This window comes from Eleutherodactylus coqui, chromosome 3 (genome assembly GCF_035609145.1).
Source record: "Eleutherodactylus coqui strain aEleCoq1 chromosome 3, aEleCoq1.hap1, whole genome shotgun sequence".
Taxonomy (NCBI): Eukaryota; Metazoa; Chordata; class Amphibia; order Anura; family Eleutherodactylidae; genus Eleutherodactylus; species Eleutherodactylus coqui.
In genome coordinates this window covers 77,959,475-77,978,976 of record NC_089839.1, presented here as the reverse complement: position 1 = coordinate 77,978,976, position 19,502 = coordinate 77,959,475, and the positions used below count along the sequence as shown (strand labels likewise).

Here is a 19,502-nt window from a genome sequence, read left to right as displayed (position 1 = left end):
GTATATAGTATGGTATATACAGTAAGTTGTTTATAGTACGGTGCATACGGTAGGGTGTATATAATAGGATATATATAGTATGTTGTATATAGTACGGTGTATACAGTAGGGTGTATATAGTAGTACATATATAGTATGTTGTATATAGTACAGTGTATACAGTAGGGTGTATATAGTGGGATATATACAGTATGATGTGTATATGGTGAGGTGTATATAGTACGGTGTATACGGTGAGGTGTATATAGTACGGTGTATACGGTAGGGTGTATATAGTAGGACATATATAGTATGTTGTATATAGTACAGTGTATATGGTAGGGTGTATATAGTGGGATATATACAGTATGCTGTGTATACGGTGAGGTGTATATAGTGCAGTGTATATGGTATGGTGTATATAGTATGATATATATACAGTATGTTGTATATAATGTGGTGTATACGGTGAAGTGTATATAGTATGGTATATACAGTAAGTTGTTTATAGTATGGTGCATACGGTAGGGTGTATATAGTAGGATATATATAGCATGTTGTATATAGTACGGTGTACACAGTAGGGTGTAAATAGTAGTACATATATAGTATGTTGTATATAGTACAGTGTATACAGTAGGGTGTATATAGTGGGATATATACAGTATAATGTGTATATGGTGAGGTGTATATAGTACGGTGTATACGGTGAGGTGTGTATAGTACGGTGTATACGGTAGGGTGTATATAGTAGGACATATATAGTATGTTGTATATAGTACAGTGTATACGGTAGGGTGTATATAGTACGGTGTATACGGTAGGGTGTATATAGTAGGATATATACAGTATGTTGTATATAGTAGGATATATACAGTATGTTGTATATAGTACGGTGTATATAGTACGGTGTATATAGTACGGTGTATATAGTAGGGTGTATATAGTAGGATATATACAGTATGTTGTATATAGTACGGTGTATATAGTAGGGAGCATACAGAGCTCATTATGTGACTTGTATTCTGCAGTAAGGAAGAGAGCTGCTTTGACCGATCATCTCAGTGCAGTATCAGCCATGTCAGGCTTCAGGCTGCCTTCACATCTGCTCTGGTACCTCCGCTCGGATCCCGCACTAAATACTGGAAGAAATATCGCTTTTTCTTCCATAAAATGCCGGGCAGCCGAGTGGAACCCAAACGGACCCTGTTATAGTCAATGGGGAGGAGTCTGCATGGGGCTGTTCAGTTCCCTCATAAGACAGACCCGTACAGACATGGGATCCACCTTTCCAGCTCCCCAGACAGATCAGGTAAACAGAACCGCCGCTGCAGATGTGAGCGCAGCCTTATCTTACTAAAATTGTGAAAGGTTTTATTTCCTGTGTTGAGTAGTTTTTCCTGTGTTTTTTCAGCCATAACCAGGACTAGATACTGAGAGGAGGGGAGGAGAACGCTTCATACCCCTTATATTTAGTACCAGTTGTGTGACCATTAAAGTAGATATTCTTCAGATTAATGTCACAATCCAGAAGAATCCCCAGGAGAATATTGATAAATCTGCCCCATTGATTATTTGCTGCACTTGAGCTAAAAAGCACATCAATGTCTACAGACTGTTACGTGCCGCACCATCTAGTAACCTAGAGCAATTAGTCAGCAATTATATGTAATTAGCCATGTGCAAGATAAACTAATGAAAGCAAGTGTATAACGGATCACTGTTCATGGGTAATTGTATACTGGTGTAAGTTCTGTGACCCGTTTGTATTTTTAAAGGGAACCTGTCACCGGGGTTCCTGCTGCTCGAACCACTGGTGACATGAGCCCAGTATGGGTACGCCTGTTGCCCCATATATGTTTTATTCTGCAATGCTGCAGTGTTTCAGAATAAACACATTTTGAAACTTTGAGTCAAAGAGGTGGGCCATGCCTGCTTCTCCCTGCCCACAGCATGTAAACTGCCAGCTCTCTCCCTGCTTGTGGGTAAGGAGAGAGCTGGCAGTCAACATGCCGTGAGCGAGGAGAGGCCGGGGCGTTCCATCTCAGCTCCCAGTCAAACTTCAAAGTGTATTTATTCTGAAATGCCATAATGGTTCAGAATAACACATGCATGGGGCCAATAGGCACACCTGTACCAAGTTCATCACCGTGGTTCGGGCAGCATGAACTTGGCGACAGGTTCCCTTTAAGTTTATTTCACCCAATTTTTATTTTTAATCAAAAAATTAGAACAGATCCTCAGAGATAAAGAAAATGAAATTCATTACTTTGGCAACATTTCAATCTCTTTTTCTTTCCCGCAATGATTGGGTGATCACAAGATGTCCTGCTGTTGGTCCTTCCAGTGATCAGCTGTGGCGAAAGTCAATTGTAAGTGTTCCATTTCCCTGCAGTGCCTCCAGAGGCGAAGATAAGCATTACAAAGAATTCATTGAAAACAAGGGGTTGTGCATGTAATGAATTAGCTTGACTGGTCCTTCAGTGCAAGAGATACTGAACAGGGTACTCCCAACTAATAACTCAGAATTGCCCACTAGGGTATTTGAAAATGGGCTTTCTAGACCAGTCATTAGCTTTAAATGATAAAGGTGAAATATGTAGGAGAGGTAAAGGGGTTTTCTGTTTAGAAAACACATTTTTAAATACCCTATAAGGGAATTTTGAGGTAATAGAAGGGGATTTCCTCTTTTAAGGACTTTCTTTGTTTAGGCATAGAAGAGAATAGCTGCAAAGAACATCTCTCACTTTTAAGGACCTTCAGTGCATTAAAGTAACAGCCCAGTGGTAAATGCGTAATGTTTATTTTCACCCATGATGGTCCTGCAGGGGAATTTAAATAGCCACTGCATTTGAGACAACTTGTGATAATTGGAAAGTTAAAGGGGTTTTCCAGGGAAATACTATTGATGACATATCATCAGCATAGGTCATCAATAGTTGATCGGCCGGGGTCTGTCACTCGGGACCCCGACCGATCAGCTGTGCGGGCGCATGCTATCGCAGTAACACAGAGGTCGGAGCAGAAGCCTCTGCGATGACCTCCATGTAGTGGCCGGAGTGCAACGGCCCCAGACTGTCAACTATTGATGGCCTATCCTGATGATAGGTCATCAATAACATTTCTCTGGAAAACCCCTTTAACCCTTTCCAATCCACTGTCTGACCCCTAAAGACATTATGATTTAAGGCTGCATAGCTCCGATGTTGGAAGACATCCGTCGGGGTTCTCTTAGTGTATATTGCCAGCCTCTCTGCTGTCGGAGCCTATCCAACGTGTCACCTCATGCAGTACTGGCTTTAGCCAGCATATAGCGCTGTTGTATAATGGCAGAAAAAGAGTAAGTTCCCTAGGAAAACCAGGATACAAATTGGATTGGAAAGGGTTAATGTGATAACCAGCAAAAGTGCAAATCACTTTATTTACCTAAAATGATGTTTTCATAATGAAAAGCTGCTGGGGGAAGAAAGACTCACACAGACGCTGTTACTGCGGATAATAGTGAGTGATTTATTGTGTAACAGCTGCTGAACTCCCATCTACACTGCTCAGTACTTTTCTTGTGTGCACCGTGATGATATTAGTTATGTGCTTTTGCTACAGTCAGGGAGCGGAATTTGCTATTTCTCCATGTGCAATGTATGGAGACATCATAGCACTTAGTCTCTACCCACCAGCTCAGAGAGAACTGAGAATTAAGAGATGCAGGCTTAACAGAGGGGAGAACTGCTGAAAAATTCCACATACAATTCTTATAATGATCAGAAATGGTGGACACTTGGCAGCTTATTCTGAAAAGTCATTTAAAGGTATGGGTATGCTTTAACTTGCTATGGGGTGCCCACACAGATTACAGCTCAAGGATGGAAGTCCTAGCAGTGGGACACCTGACATCTTGTAATGGGCTTTTTGTCAAGGAACCCTTCTATTGATTGTTGTTGTTAGCTGCTTAGTCGTCGACCCTAAGGGCAAGCTCCCTCCAGGTTTTTCGATTATGCACTGCTTGAACACATTTAAAAGGACCCTGTGATCAACTATAAGCACCATAAACTAAGTCTTGGTGCCTATAGCTTAGGTCATGTAGAGTCCGGGGAAGTTTTGCATTTTCATGCTCTCCCGCTCCCCTGTTCATGCAGTGTCCTCCGGCAAAGCCAATGTGTGAACACTAGCTAGACTCTTTTCAGAAGGCTGTGTGCATGCACTCCCACAGAGATGGACAATTCTACTTTGCTGTTAGACAGTAACCAGATAATAAAGTGTCACCTTGCTGGGGACCCCTTAGTGATCAACTGAGAAAATCTGGCAGAAAGTGATCAATTTATTGCAGCACCTTCACAGGGGACATTAAAGGGCCACTCCGCCCTCACTCACCATGACCTCCTGTATAATGAAACTGCATGGACTGTATCACACAAGCTTTTCACAGGGAAAGGCGGTGGTGTTGGGGGGGATAATCCCGTCACAGTTACTGCTGCTGATGATTATACAGCTCACGTCACACAGTTATAGTGAAGGAGAGGACAATTCATCCTCCATCACTATATACTTATGGTCTTTAGCTTATTTAGGAACAAAGGACATGGGTAATGACAATGGCAGTGTCCCCCCAGCAGGCAGAGATGGTTGTGGTTCAAGCTGATCATGTGATGCTGCACTAATACATCATGGGATTGCTAGCACATCATAGAGGAAGAGAAAGCAGAGAAAAAAAATCAAGATGGTGCTTAAAGGGGTTGTCCCGCGCCGAAACGGGTTTGTTTTTTTTTCAATAGGCCCCCCGTTCGGCGCGAGACAAACCCGATGCAGGGGTAAAAAAAAAAAACGGATAGTACTTACCCGAATCCCCGCGCTCCGGTGACTTCTTACTTACCTTGCTAAGATGGCCGCCGGGATCTTCACCCACGGTGGACCGCAGGTCTTCTCCCATGGTGCACCGTGGGCTCTGTGCGTTCCATTGCCGATTCCAGCCTCCTGATTGGCTGGAATCGGCACACGTGACGGGGCGGAGCTACGAGGAGCAGCTCTCCGGCACGAGCGGCCCCATTCAGAAGGGAGAAGACCGGACTGCGCAAGCGCGTCTAATCGGGCGATTAGACGCTGAAATTAGACGGCACCATGGAGACGAGGACGCTAGCAACGGAGCAGGTAAGTGAATAACTTCTGTATGGCTCATAATTAATGCACAATGTACATTACAAAGTGCATTAATATGGCCATACAGAAGTGTATACCCCCACTTTGTTTCGCGGGACAACCCCTTTAATAAGCATCAGACAGGCAAAAAGTGGAAATTAAAGGACCCCATTGGAGTCAATAGGGTCCTTCGGTCTGTTTAGTTCCATCTTGAGTCGGAACCCTTCGACCACAGGGATTCCCCTTTCCTGCTTCCTGAACGAAGCAGAACTCCAAGTGCAGCTGTGAGACCACCCTTAGTATCTCAGCCCAGACAGCTTCTTCTGGTTGCTCTTGGGAGAGAATATAAGACCATAGTTTAACATAAGTGAAGCTGAGATAGACTAATGGAAGACAAGGGCACGGGTATTAGCCATGTTATAGTCATCAGTGAGGGGCTCAGCAGCGTGAACCCCAGTACTACCATCTTCTAACAAGCCTTTACATCCTGTTTAGGACACCTTTGTGCACATGTTATGTGTTCTGTGGCTTCTGTCCTTTCCCAGGATGCTGACCCTCTATTTTATAAGCTCTACTGTATAATTGGTTTTATGATGTTTAATGAATGTATAACTTTATTTTCCAGGTGTGTGACCAGCCTTCCATGAAAGAATTAGTTCAGAAGGTCACAGATGATGAACTGAATCTTGTGGAAAGCCCCCAGAAATACCTGAGACGTGTTCTTGAGCAAAATGGTTACAAAAAGGACATGGAGAAGAGAATCCTGAGCTATCTTAATTACAACAGCAACCACTTGTCCATGTTTGCCCGCCCTGGAATTGTGTAGTTTTGGATACTTAGCAACTTTCTGAATTTATTTCTGCCTATGCTAAATAAGCGACTTACTATATAATAGTCTACAAAGTGCATTCTGCATGTCAACCTGCAGGGGGAAGTGCCGTCTGCTCTGCACTGACTAGGGAACATACTTTTAAATACACATAAATATACCTTTCATTTGTTTTTGTGTTGTTTTTTGTCTCCCCTCTATATGGTATATCAATTAAAACCAGAAAACAACCCCCCCCCCCCCCCGTGTATGGTACCACATATACAGGAATTTAATGCATATGATTAGTCAAACAGGTGCTGCTCTAATTTGCATTACTAAGGCCGGGCGTATTTATGCACACAATACACAGAGAGTACAAGCCATTGATTTCACATGTGTTCACATGCGTGTATTTTCCTGCGCAAACTAAAACTCACTATGCTCTATTTTTTTGCACATTTGCGCAGCAAAAGTCCCTACAGAAGTCAATGTAGAATCATATAACGTAACATACAACAGTACTATGTGCCAATACGCGGACAAATCTACCTCATCAAACCTCGCTCACTGCATAAAGACGTTGCGCTGAAGCGTGCACAATGGCTGCCCTAAATTACGCACATGCGCATGCAAAAAAAAGCATCGTTCATTCAGCAGAAATGACACCATGTATCACAGTGAGTAATTCCGCCTATATCATATATTTATGCCTCATGATGTGATGTGTCTGGATAGTTAACAGACCTCACATTAATTGTAGCACGCACCCAGCTTATCGGGAGAGATCTCTGGCTTCCCGCAAAGACAACTCTACCAATGTCCCAATGCTGGTTGGTCACTGACTTGATGGCCCTCCAACGGAATATCAGGTGATGTCCGACCACTCTTTCATCCGCCAGATTAGCCGGAATTACCATAATGCTCTTTAGCTATTAAAGTATAGTATATTGATTATTTTTCCTTCTGCCTAAGGATCAAACAAGGTCTCTGCTTATCACCATGGTCAGTGGCTGCACTTTCTGCTGACAATGAACCAGCGGGGCTTCTGTCTACAACGACCCCCCTCCCGAAATAACGAGGGCAGGAAACCGAAGAATGTTCAGACATAGAAAAAATGAGGATTTACTGGATCGCTATGAGGGAGAACATGTGCAAATGTCTGGCCAAGTTTTTCCAAGGTATATACTGTATGTGTCTGTCCCTCCTAATAGATCTTATTGTCCAAGGAATGATTGTCTCTACACACTGGGTTTCTTTACTCAGAAGAGAAAAAACATAATTGCACAGTCATGTGAAGATAAAATTGCTGTCACCATAGAGCGACATCAGGATAAACAGACCTTGAGACTAAAAAAAATCAATAAATAGCTCTGCCAAGCCAACTCTCGCTACTTACGGGGTTTGCAGGACATATAAAAATCTTACAAGCTTAGACTTGTGTAAAATGAAGACACCATGTAAACTCCCCTACATCAGTGGCTCCCCATGTGGTGCTGGAACCCCAATGCCCGCCGCTAGGAGCCCAGAAGAAGCTGGATGCGGTCACGTGACATTCTGTATACACGTGAAAGCTCAGCCAATCACAAGCTTCAGCAGCCATGGTAGAATTTATCATGGAAGTTTGTGATTGGCTGAGCGGTGCATACTAAACGGCAGCCGCCTTCTTCCCGCATCGTAGCATTCTGCTGTGCTATAGCCTAGCACTCATCTACTGTAACTACAGCAGGCTACCCAAGAACTGTGCCATGTTCCTCATCACAACCTGATGTAATCCCTGCTATATTAACACCAAGTAACAGTCAGCTATCATCTGGTAGAGAGATGTAGATAGAACTGCTGGATTAGAGTGCAACCCTCCAAAATAACTTATTGAAGAACTGGCTAGGTAGAAGGAATTTTTTCATTGGGTGAAATTAAAAGCCAGCAAAAAACATGTTTCGAGGACAAAGCCTCTTCCTCAGTTTGGCTGGGTTAAAGCTCTACTGTACCACTGCTTGCTCTGCACCTTCTCTGACTCCAGCTTGTGGCAGTTTTTTTTACTGTGGCCTGGATTGCTCCTGAGACAGATCAACTACTTTTATTATGTGTCCAGTGGAATACAGGGTGTCAACCAATACACTCCAGTTTCCTAATGTCAAAATTCGAGAGATGATGGCTGGAAGTACCATTACTTTACATGATGTGTGCCATCTCATCCCAGTCAGCAGAGCCTTTTGGTCCGCCGGAGTTGTATCTGGCTATTTATTATCAAGGCACTCTGATGTGGAAAGCTAAGAAAATAAAACTCTAGGACTTTATTCATTACATTAAAGCTGTGTGACACATAAGGTAATCGGGTCAACCCGCTAACACATGAACTTTCAAACAGTCTTATTAATGAATGTCTAATGCTTACATTGGATAGGGGTTATTGAGTGGGTATTAAAAGGGTTCTAGACTTTCTATACCTATTTAGTTGTGTTGAAGGATCCGAAAAAGAAGAACCCAGTTTTGGGTCAAACTTTACTGAAAGTTCAGTTTGGTGTGAACCTGAAACTCTGGCGGTTCGTCAAAAAAATGGGTTCTTCTTCCTCTTCCTCTTTCTTCTTTTTCTTCCTTTTCTTCTTCTTCTCCTTTGTCATGCATTTTTCCCTAAAAACAGCTCAAAAGTACCTAGACACACTCCCATGTGACCTAAGAGTGTTATGCACGGCTTCTATGGCTCTTAGACAGTGTTATACGCCGGTTTTAGAGGTATTGATGAAGTCCTGGTTCAGTTCAAACTAATTCAGACCGAACCAAACCTCTTGCCAAAATTTGGTGAACTGGCTGAAAAACAAACTTTTGAAAAGTTTGCTCATCACTCCTATTTAAGCCCAATGTCCACAGGCGGATTTGATCTGCAAGTCAAGCCGGCTATTGGGAGAACATGGGCGTCCGTGTCTGAATTAAACCATGCAGATTTGTTTTGCGGATCTTTGGGTCTGGAAAACAAATCGCATGCTCCATTTTAGTGTGGATTCAGTGCGGATAGCTTCCATTGAAATCACGGGAAAGCGGGGCTTTTAAAAAAAAAAAAAAACTGTACCGTGCATGTGCAACGGACGGCACTTCTGCACACATCCGCAATACATGAGAAAGAAGACCCGGACAGGTAAGCAGGGTTGCCAGCCGCGGGCAGGGTCGGATTCAGCTGCGGGCTCCCGCATGCCGAATACAACCCGCTTGTGGTCATGAGGCCTAGTCATGGGAAAAAGTAGAGTATATGTATGGAAAAGTCATAATGATAGTGTATACAGTATATCACATTTGTATCTGAGCAATGGATAGGATAAACCCCTGAAATGCATAGTGCTACTTCAATCCATTTTTAACCAGTATTGGACCACTGCTTTTCAATATATTTGCTTTTTGTAATCTGTTGTTTGCAGGGTCCTATGAAGACCCCTTTTTGTTTTGTAGTGTCACGCTACTCTGCTTTTGTGTATTAGGAGTCCCCAGAGGGTTGGAGCAGCAGTCGGGTGTCTGGAAGGGTAACAACCTGAGGGAAGTGTAGATGTAGTGGACTGATGTGAGTGACTACAACCTGTATACACGTCTGCAGGATATGCTGGCACCGAGAGAGAAGGAAACCACCGAGAGAGAAAGAAACCACCTCGGCACAAGGGGTGTCATTTTAGCCAGTGTCTAATTTATTGGCGTACTTTGACAAATTTATGACAGTATTAACTTTTCTACTGGCTAAATTTCCCGAACTTTTTCTATGCCAGGATCTGTATGGGGTAGAATGTGACTGTACTAAAAGGTGGCATTTCATAAGGGTGCCTCAATCGTGGCTGAGCAGTACGCCATGCCCACGTGTTCCACTTCATAGCCTTTGCTGGAGCTTCGTGTTAATCATATACCTCCTCCGTAAATAACAAAAACAATAACATTGCATAGCCTTTTAAACTACAGAAAGGATGTTTGCACGCATGTGAACTGGCCCTGTATGCACGAAACGCACAGTGCTATGCGCCTATATGTGCTCAAATCTACATCATCAACCTCGCTCACCGGGCTGAAGCGGGCGTATTCGCAGAATTTGATGAAGAAAATGGCTTAAAAGCTGCCTGCAATTTTGCATCAAAATCTGTAGTTAAACGTGGATTTTTACGCATGGAATTCCGTAGCTGCGGATTTGGCGTAATCCCGTGTGGAAGGTCCCTATGAGATGTAACAAGCTAAGCCTCTACCGTCAGTGTCAATGCTGCACAGCCTGGAAAGCTCTGTTCTAAATAGGTGAATATATGTATACAAGTCCTGGCCTGTTCATTACTTCATAACGCGGCTTGTGTGACTCGTTAAGGTCACGCGGTGATGTTTAGCGCACCTGCGCCTAATAAAGACCGTGGATATAGTATGGGCTCATTGGCAGCTTACATTTATATAGGAAGTGGGAAATATAAAGAGAGCCGGTGAAGCCGTGTCTGAAGTCAACGGGAAGTCCGTCCTGATCAGACTTTTGCACCTATTTATACAGAATTTAGTGTTCCACAACAGACAAATATAGAAAATGTCCCTTTTCATCCTATTTGAACTGCAGTTTACTCTGAAAAGCGCTGCAATGCTACATTCACACGAGCGGGAATCTCACGCGAATATGAACGCCATTCTTTTGAATGCAAAAGAATACACATGAGCGATGCTGCGAGGTAAAAAATCGCTGCAATTCCTATTTTTTTGAAGTCCTTGGAACTCATTGCACATGTTTGACAGACCCCTAAGAGTGACATATTTGTGAGGGTGTTGGATGTCATAGATAATTACTCTTCTTCACCCAAGTCATATGAGCCTGGCTCCACAGAACTGGTGGCCTGCAGCCATCATATCCCAACGTACTACAATGTATTTTCCTCTGACTACTTTGTCTATGTATATAGATAGCAGGATACCCTACACAAGTGGCTTGTTACTTGGCATAGTCCGAGAATCTCCGCACCTGAGCTTTGACCACAGCTTGGACTCGGGAGCCGGAATCTGCAAGGAAGGAAATGTTGATTTTCTCTCTCGTTGCCTGAGCGAAGGATGATGCTAAAAAGCTGGATCAAGTATACATGGCTTAAGGGAGTGTGTATAGTACGAAGGTGGGGGGGCGGAGAGGGCCAACCTGCAGCTGTATGCTAATAGGGGAAAAAATCCAATGCCTCCAACATTAAACAAGCCGGCACTAGGAACACACATCACTGAGCAAACATAGTGTACTAGGAAGGGAGAAAAATAAAATAATACCAATGTACAAACAGCCAGCAAAACCAGGAAGAATGGCCGAGAGCGTGGCACCGAATCACCGGCCATTGTGTGCCGGCATAATCAATGAGTCGCAAGTAAAGGATCTAAATTATGAAGACTCCACAACCTGTTCTGTCCACAAACACAATCAATGCGTCACACACCTCCATTGTTCTCCCTGTTTCCTTTCGACCACTGGATGTGGCGAGCGACTTTGGATTCCTCCTAAGTGTCTTTTGTCTGCCGGTAGACTGATAATTTGTACCCGGTTTCACCTGTCTAACCCATTGAACGCCTCGAAAATGGTTTTCTATTAAACAACAAACTTTCCGCAGAGAACAAAGAGTAAATTACCGGCCTGATCTATTTCCCCCAAATGTCCGTGCCGTATAAAGTAATGATGATTGGTCACACTATTATACGGCTCCAAGAAAACCTTCCTGAAACTAGTACGTGTTAACCATTTGGTAACCTGGAGACCCTAACAAAAGGCCCGGCTTTGCTTTTTGCTGGAAGGTCTGAATGGAGGCAACAGATTGCAATGTGTATTGTTCAGCAAATTCCTAATGTATTTACCCCCTTTCAGTTTTGGCCCTCCTTGCTTTTTTTTTTTTTTATTCATTCCCTATTCCACTGTCTCTCCCTATTAATTTCCCTTTCTCCCTTTTCCCTGTTCATTCCATTCTATTATGAATGTAATTATTTAAACGGGAGATCTATTGCAGCTTTATGCTAATGACCTGAACAAAGGAAAAGGGGTCTGGGGAGGGGAGTAAGGTGAATAGGGAAAGAAATGAAACTGGAGGGAGGGGGGTTTAGGCAAAAGTGCCAGGGGTTGACCATGTGTGAGTGTATGATTATGCGAAGCTCTGTTGTGTGTGCTGCCGGAGGAGAAAATACAAGACGGCCACTAGAACAGCAAGTGCTAGAATTTGGGGATGAGGGCTGCTGGCTTCTATTTAGTGCTGTTACATAGAAGGAGCGCACATCTAGATTCTTAGGAACATTTTGAGTCCTTCTGAGTGTCTGCAATATAGAACTTATTAACAAGCACAGACTGTGACACGACTGGAAGAGAAGTGCTAATGGTTATTTTTTTTCTATACACAGTTGATAGTCAAAAAATAAAGTTCAGCAACTACATACAGTACTGTGTAAAAGTTTTAGGAAGGTGAGGAAAAAATGCAGAAAAGAAAGATTTTTCTTTTTCAAAAATTGAAAAATAGACTGGCTCCAAATCTATTCTGCAGCAGGAGAACCGCCCTAAACATCCAGCCAGTGTCATTAAGAACTATCTTCAGCATAAGCCCTAAAGAAGAACACGGGGTCCTGAAAGTGATGGTATGGCACTGATCTCATCATCATCCAGTCTGTCTGGGATTACATGAAGAGACAGAAGGATCTGAACAAGCTACATCCACAGAAGATCTGTGCTTAGTTCTCCAAGATGTTTGGAACAACCTCCCTGCTGAGTTCCTTCAAAAACTGTGTGCAAGTGTGTCTAGAAGAGTTGACGCTGTTGTGAAGGTAAAGGCTGGTCGCACCAAATAATGATTTGATTTGGATTTCTCTTTTGTTCATTCACTTTGCATTTTGTTAATTATGAAAAACTATCAACACTTCTATTTTCAAAACATTCTTACATTTTGGCACTTTTTCCACACCGGCCTAAAACTTTTGCACAGTTCTGTAAGTAAAAGTGTAATAAAGATTGAGGACTCCTTCCCACAAGTGTATTTGCATGCTCGACATGCAGAGAATAGAACTGATTGATCTCTATGGGCTCGTTCTTATTTCTCTGTTTTTCACGTACATTTGGCGCCGGTGACAAAAACGCAGCATGCTCTATTATTGTGTGCATCAAGGGTCCCCATAGAAGTCTATGTGAGGTGCAAACTCAATACGCTGCTCACTCCGTGAAAAAAAGAACACACCTGGAACTCATTGGACTAGATAGCCATTTAAATCAGGATGTGTGTGTTTCCTGCGCACAAAAAAAAAATGCCCTGCGAGCGCAAGAAGGACAGTAAAACACGCAGATACTCGTGCAAAAAAGACTAATTCATTCTGCAAATACGACCCTTCTCAAAAAAATCATTCAAATGAGTTCAAATTAAACTACAATAATTTGTTCACTTTTTGTTCATCTTCTGCAAGCATAAAAATCCCCGTCGGCTCGTTCGCTAATTGTTCGGTTTAAATACCGATCGCTCAGTCGTTCTCATCACTTCTACATCTGAACAATCTAGCGAGCCAACGATGTATCTGCCCGAGCGAACTCATTCGCTTGTGGAAACGAGGAATCGCTTGGTGTGAGCGGACCCCGGGATGCGACGGCCACTAGTTCCTCCACATCCAATCCCCTCGGGGTCAGACACGACACAAACAGCCCATTCTTCCTGCCGGCGATAATGGAGGCTCTGAATGCAGCACACTTCTATTGACAGATCACAAATAAAACAAAGGCGCAGAAGTAGAATCAGCCATCAGCGCGGCTGATTACAACTGCAAAATACATCATCAGACAAAAAGCTGTCCGTCCGGCGTAATGTGACAGCATTCAGGGAGCGCCATATTCCATCTAACCAGGTCAAATTGCTGTGCAGGCACTTCTCTCCGCTCATTTCACAAATACTAACTTACATAATAATATGTAATAGCCGGGAATTTAGCTGATCACAGAAGCTGCAGGACGTGAAGAGCCGCTGAGCGCTAACCGCAGAATGGGCCATTTCTGGGTCCTGCTAGCTGAAATCACATTCATTAGCCAAAATCCCATTTCTAGCCCCGTTTCTGGGGTTTCTCCTTCAGGCAGGAGGGGGGAAAGGGGAGCAGCTTCCATTCCAGAGAAGAAGAATTCACTGCTTGTGTCTGTCAATTGCTGGAAATATCGTCCCTGGGTGGAATGGAACAACAAACCTCATCAGCTAGCGGTGGAAATTGGCGCCACACCTGTTGTAACGTTTGAATTTTGATCGCATTTTACATCAAACCCTAAATGCCTTTGGTTTAGGCCTGCTTCACGCGAGTGGATGCACATTTGCGTGTAGTGTTTTTGCAGAGCGAACGAGGCTTTTTTGCGCACACAAGGCATGTTCGTTTGCGTGCGGCAAACAAAGACGCACCAATTAAAATGGCTAATTGGTCTTAATGAGTTCCAGATGTGTTCTTTTTTCCAGTGGAATGACACAATTTTTCACACATTTCTTTAAGTATTGTGCGCACATTTGTGCACCCCCATTGATTTCTATGGGGAACTTTGGGGCGCAAATATGTAGAAAAATAGAGCATGTTCTAGTTTTTGTGTGACCAAGTGCGCTCACAAAATATGGAAATGTAAACAAAGCCGTTGAAATCATCAGGTTCCATTCTCTGCAAATTTTGTGTGCACAATAAAATGCGCAAATAGGTCTATGTCAAGTCAGCCTTAGAGCTTCAACAGACGAACAACCGCGCAAATACGCTTGGCGCACTGGAGCATACTTGCGCATGAACAATGGTTGTCCACAAAGTCACACCCTTCCCCTTGATTATTTTTTTACCCACCATAGACTTATATACGTAGAAATTTAGTGCAGGTCCTATCTTTTCTCACACGCAAGATTTGCAAACGAGAAATAGGCTCATGAGAATAAACCCCTTGAAATCAATGGGTTCCCTTTTACACGTTTTACAGGCTCGAGTTTCAAGCGCGCAAAAACGTGCACAAAGACATTGGTCTGCTGAAGCCCTTAGGCTTTATTCCCACAAGCCCATATACGCTGCGTTTTCACGCCCAGGCGCATATACGGTTCCCATGTGAAGCATTGGTTTCCAATGCAGCTGTTCACACAGCGAATATATGGCGTGTAAATACGCCAGCAGCATGAAAAATAGAAAATATACATGGCGGGCGCATATACACTCAGCCAAAACATAGTTCTGGAACTATCTCTTGGCCAATATACACAGGCGGGTCCCATAGACTCCTAGGGGAGCGGGGAAAGAGAAGGGAGGGGGAGGCATTTTTGCAGCATCCAACACTGCGAAAAGCTTACAGGTGCCTCTATATAAGCATTGGAAGGCATCCTGAGGATTTGGGCAGAGCGAGGGTTTTTTTCGTGCATAAAACATACAGTGAATACGAATGCAAAATGAATGTCAAAAAACACACATCAACCAAAAACTCAACAACTATATACACATGAGGAGAAAACGGTGTGTTTTTCATGGCCCAAAATTGCATATGTCCATGTAAAAGTGATTTACATGGATTGCATTCAGTTTTTAACACCCCCATTCACTACATCTAAAAATTGCACAAAATTAAGACATTTTTTAGGTTTCTTTTACATTCGGACCAATGGTTGTCCAATTAAAAACCGGCACGTGTGACTATCCTCCTGCAGACCAATGTATTCGATTTTCAATAGCAGACCAATTCAATTTTCTTTGTGTGCTATCAGGCTGCTTACAAACGAGACACTCAGCCCAATATTGCGATGCAATGGCGGATTCAAGGCGATTCTCAGGCATAAGTCTATCGCATCTGTGAAATTCCAATCCTCTTGCGCAAGTTCCACGCACGATAGAAGATCAGAAGTGTTGATTTGAATGGGAAACCTCGCCTGTACAACGCACAACATCCGAGACCCATGTGATGCAGTAAAAGTCCCATTAAAATTAATGCACAATACGTTCCGAGGAACACGGGGAGATAGGTCATCGTTTGTGTATATGACTCCATTGAAAAGAATGGGGTTCATATACTCGCGAGATTTCTGCATCTTGCAACGCACAAATCTGGCATAAGTTTCCCGGCCGTGTGAAAGCGGCCTCAGTGGGGAATAAATTCTGATTTAGAGCGGCTTCACATAGGCGTACGCACACATGAGTACGCTTCAGCACAACGTATTTGCGCTATGAATGAGGTTGATTTGTGTGCATATCGGTGCATTTTAATGTACTTTTGCGCATGGCAAACGAACACGCCCTGATTTAAGTAGCTAGTTAACCTCATAAGGTCCAGATGTGTTCTTTTTTATCACAGAATTGCACATTTGCGCCGCTCCCTATGACTTACATGGAGACTCCTGGGGCACAAATGTGTACAAAAATGGAGCTAGTTCTACTCTAAAGGAAATGAGAACAAACCTATTGAAATCAATGGGTTCTATTCTCTGCATATCGCACACGCAAAATATGACGGTGTGAAGCCGCGCTTAGTGTCTCCGAAAAACAGAATGATGCGTTCTTTATACGAAACAATAACTGCGTAACTTTTGCGTCTTCTTTTTTACATAAAGAGGTGTGAAAACAACAACAACACAGATGCATAAATAGTGATGCTTCCCTCCTCAAACAGCAGTGCCGTACTGTAGACCGTGAATCGATAGTAGCATTTAATATACAAATCATCAGATAATGTGGCGGTTCTCTCCGCCTGGGATGACTGCACCCTGGGGGAAATGAATTCCCTGTAATTTACGATAACAATTTGGAAGGTCCCAAAATTTACGGTGCTGACGTGTCCCTCTTGTATCCATCCTTATGGAGGAAAATATAAAGTAGCAACATACAGATAAAGAACAATCACTAAGGTATGATAACAGGCTTCTTCAAAGCTAACTATGTCAGATTTGGAATATGTCAGAGCCAATCATAACCTAAAGGGTCTTGTAATAGCAAATCAAATACGAGTCACTCTTACTAATATTGTAGCTGAGAAGGATCTACTGTTTTTATGCAGCACAAACTTATTGAAAACTCATTTTACGTTCAGTATGATTCCTCTATTAGTTCAGCATGCTTGATGATTGCCCATCATTGGCCGGCCACTGCTAGGTGTCAGATACAATGGGCATTAAGACGAGGTCTACGCTGATTCTTGGGCCACCAATACTTTGCTTTACTCTAGAGAACCTGCAATACAGAAAGGGATTGTGTACAGCTGACCTCCCTCTACAGATAAAGGCACCTCCAGATATGATATTATGAATTTTGATCTACATGCTGTATTTTCACAGTGATTTCAAAATAATGATCCGCGCCACCAGGAAATAAATAGTGAAAAGGACTCACCTGGACCTAGTGATATCCTCTGAGAAGGGTCACATAGAAACCAAAACCCATTTTAAAAAGACTGATTGCAACAGTTTTTTAAAATTTTCAAGCTGCCATAAGAAGGAATGGAAGACGAACATTCCTTACGGACAGTTCAAAAGAATTCGTAGAAATTGTTCATCAACTGAAATATACTCTTCACAAGCTGAAATTTTAAAAGGTCGTTTTAAACAAAAAGGCTACCCCGCTAATTTAATTGATGCAGCCTATACAAAAGCGCTTAACGAATCCACTGACCCAACTGCATTGCTCCAAAAAACAAATAAAATCGATGCAGAAAGTAATGTGTTATTCATTACGAAATACAATTGTCAAGCAACAAGAATAGAAAAAATATTGAGAAACAATTGGAATATTTTATTGAAAGACTCTATTCTAAATAAAGAAATATGTGACAGCCCCAAGATAATCTATCGTAGAAACAAAACAATACAAAATACATTAGCTCCATCCAATCCACAAAATAAACTTGCTATAGAAACAACAACAATAAAAAAACCTTTGGCAACAGGAGTCTACCGTTGTGGTAAGAAAAAATGTAAATGTTGTGAGAGCATCACGCAAGGGAGAAAATCAGTGTACTGTCCGAAAGAAAAAAAGCACATAAAAATCAACCAATTTTTAAACTGTTGCTCAAAATTTGTAATATACTTGATTGAATGTCCGTGTGGACTGCAGTACATAGGACGTACTATGAACGCTCTGAACATCAGGGCGAACCAACATAGATTCAACATTTCAACGGGTTATTTTAAGCATAGTGTTTCTCGCCATTTTTTAGAGAAACACAATAAAAATCCCAAGGTTATGAAAATTACACCTTTAGAACACATCCACACTCTCTCGTTCGCACAATTGAGAACGAGAGAGATGTTTTGGATTTATAGATTAAATACCCTAATCCCTTTCGGTTTGAACGAAGTTTTGGAAAAATTTAAAAAAAAAAAAAATTTTTTTTAAAATTTTAATAGTTAAACTCGTTATTACTGATCTATACATATATATTTTTTTATATTTTCTTATACATTTATAGTTATTAATTTTTGGATGTGTAGTAAATTGTGATATCCATTTGTATGTATATTTACTATATGTATTTATTGGCATTTTTGGAATATGGCTTCTAAAAAATTTTTTTAATTCGATGTTTGGTATAAGTTGATATCTATTTACATGTTCATTTATTATATATATCAATTGACATGAATTTATCATTGGGAGGTAGTTTTTTGCAAGACCCCTTTTTTGAATTTTAACATTACCCTAAGTGTGTAAAATATATATATATATTTTTTTCAGAGACCAATGCACATAAGTTTTCATATAACTGTATATTATTTTTTATTGTACTCTCATTTGTAATGGATTGAGATAATTGTAAATGGTTATGATACACTCTTCCCTCTAGAGGTTGGAGTTACCCTTGTTCCATTCCAGGAGATCGAGAGTTACGCATTTTACGTATCTCCTTCTCCACATCTACGGAGTTTACGTTCATTATTAGCGTACATTTACGCCGGAACACCCTCTCCGTTATTCATTCATGACGCTTTGATGCCGCGCCATAGCGACACGGCATGGAGGCGAGCGCGAACTACTGGGAACTCCCACCTCCGGAGAGGTAAGACTTGCTATATAATGTGGGATTGTTTGTATGTTATTTATACTTGATAAAGGCGTTTTATAGAACGCTGAAACGCGTTGTAAAGATCTTTGCTGCAGAGCTATTCCCTGCAGCATGCTTTGTATTTTTATTCTTTGGAATTAAAACCAGTGAATTATATGTTCAATTACTGTCTGCTACGACAGTTTATATTCATTTTTTTCTCGTAAGAGAAACTCGACAGCAGCGCGGAAAGATTTTTTTGCCTTGGAACTTCACAGTGATTTCGAGATCCACAGAAACTGCACATAAAAACCCACATTATTTTAAATGGGTGTAAATACACGGGTGATTATTCTCTACGAAGTAGAAGAATCGCCGCTTGTCCTATTTGTGGGGGATTCTGTTCCAGGATCGGCCTTTATTCCTTATGGGAGGCCAACAAATCGCATCACACTTTGCTGTCAATGTGATTTTCATGCGAGTGTGATGCAATTTTTGTATTTGGAGCAACATGCGATTTTTTTCGAGTGTTTTTCACGAGTGCAAGAATCACATGTGCAGCAATGTAATGCCACCTTCATGCAAAACGTGAGGGTAAAATCGCAGATTTAGGGTGGTTTC

General features: G+C 42.0%; 1 protein-coding gene across 3 annotated transcripts in view; it reads left to right on the top strand.

Moving 5' to 3' along the window:
- CFAP61 (cilia and flagella associated protein 61) overlaps positions 1–6,108 on the top strand; it is a 332,916-nt gene extending 326,808 nt beyond the window's left edge. For all 3 annotated transcript variants that reach the window (XM_066595763.1, XM_066595760.1, XM_066595761.1), the window contains exon 27: positions 5,738–6,108. In XM_066595763.1, coding sequence (XP_066451860.1) covers positions 5,738–5,938 — 201 coding nt within the window. In that variant the 3' untranslated portion in view covers positions 5,939–6,108. The remainder of the gene's footprint in view (positions 1–5,737) is intronic.
- Positions 6,109–19,502: the final 13,394 nt, after the last annotated feature.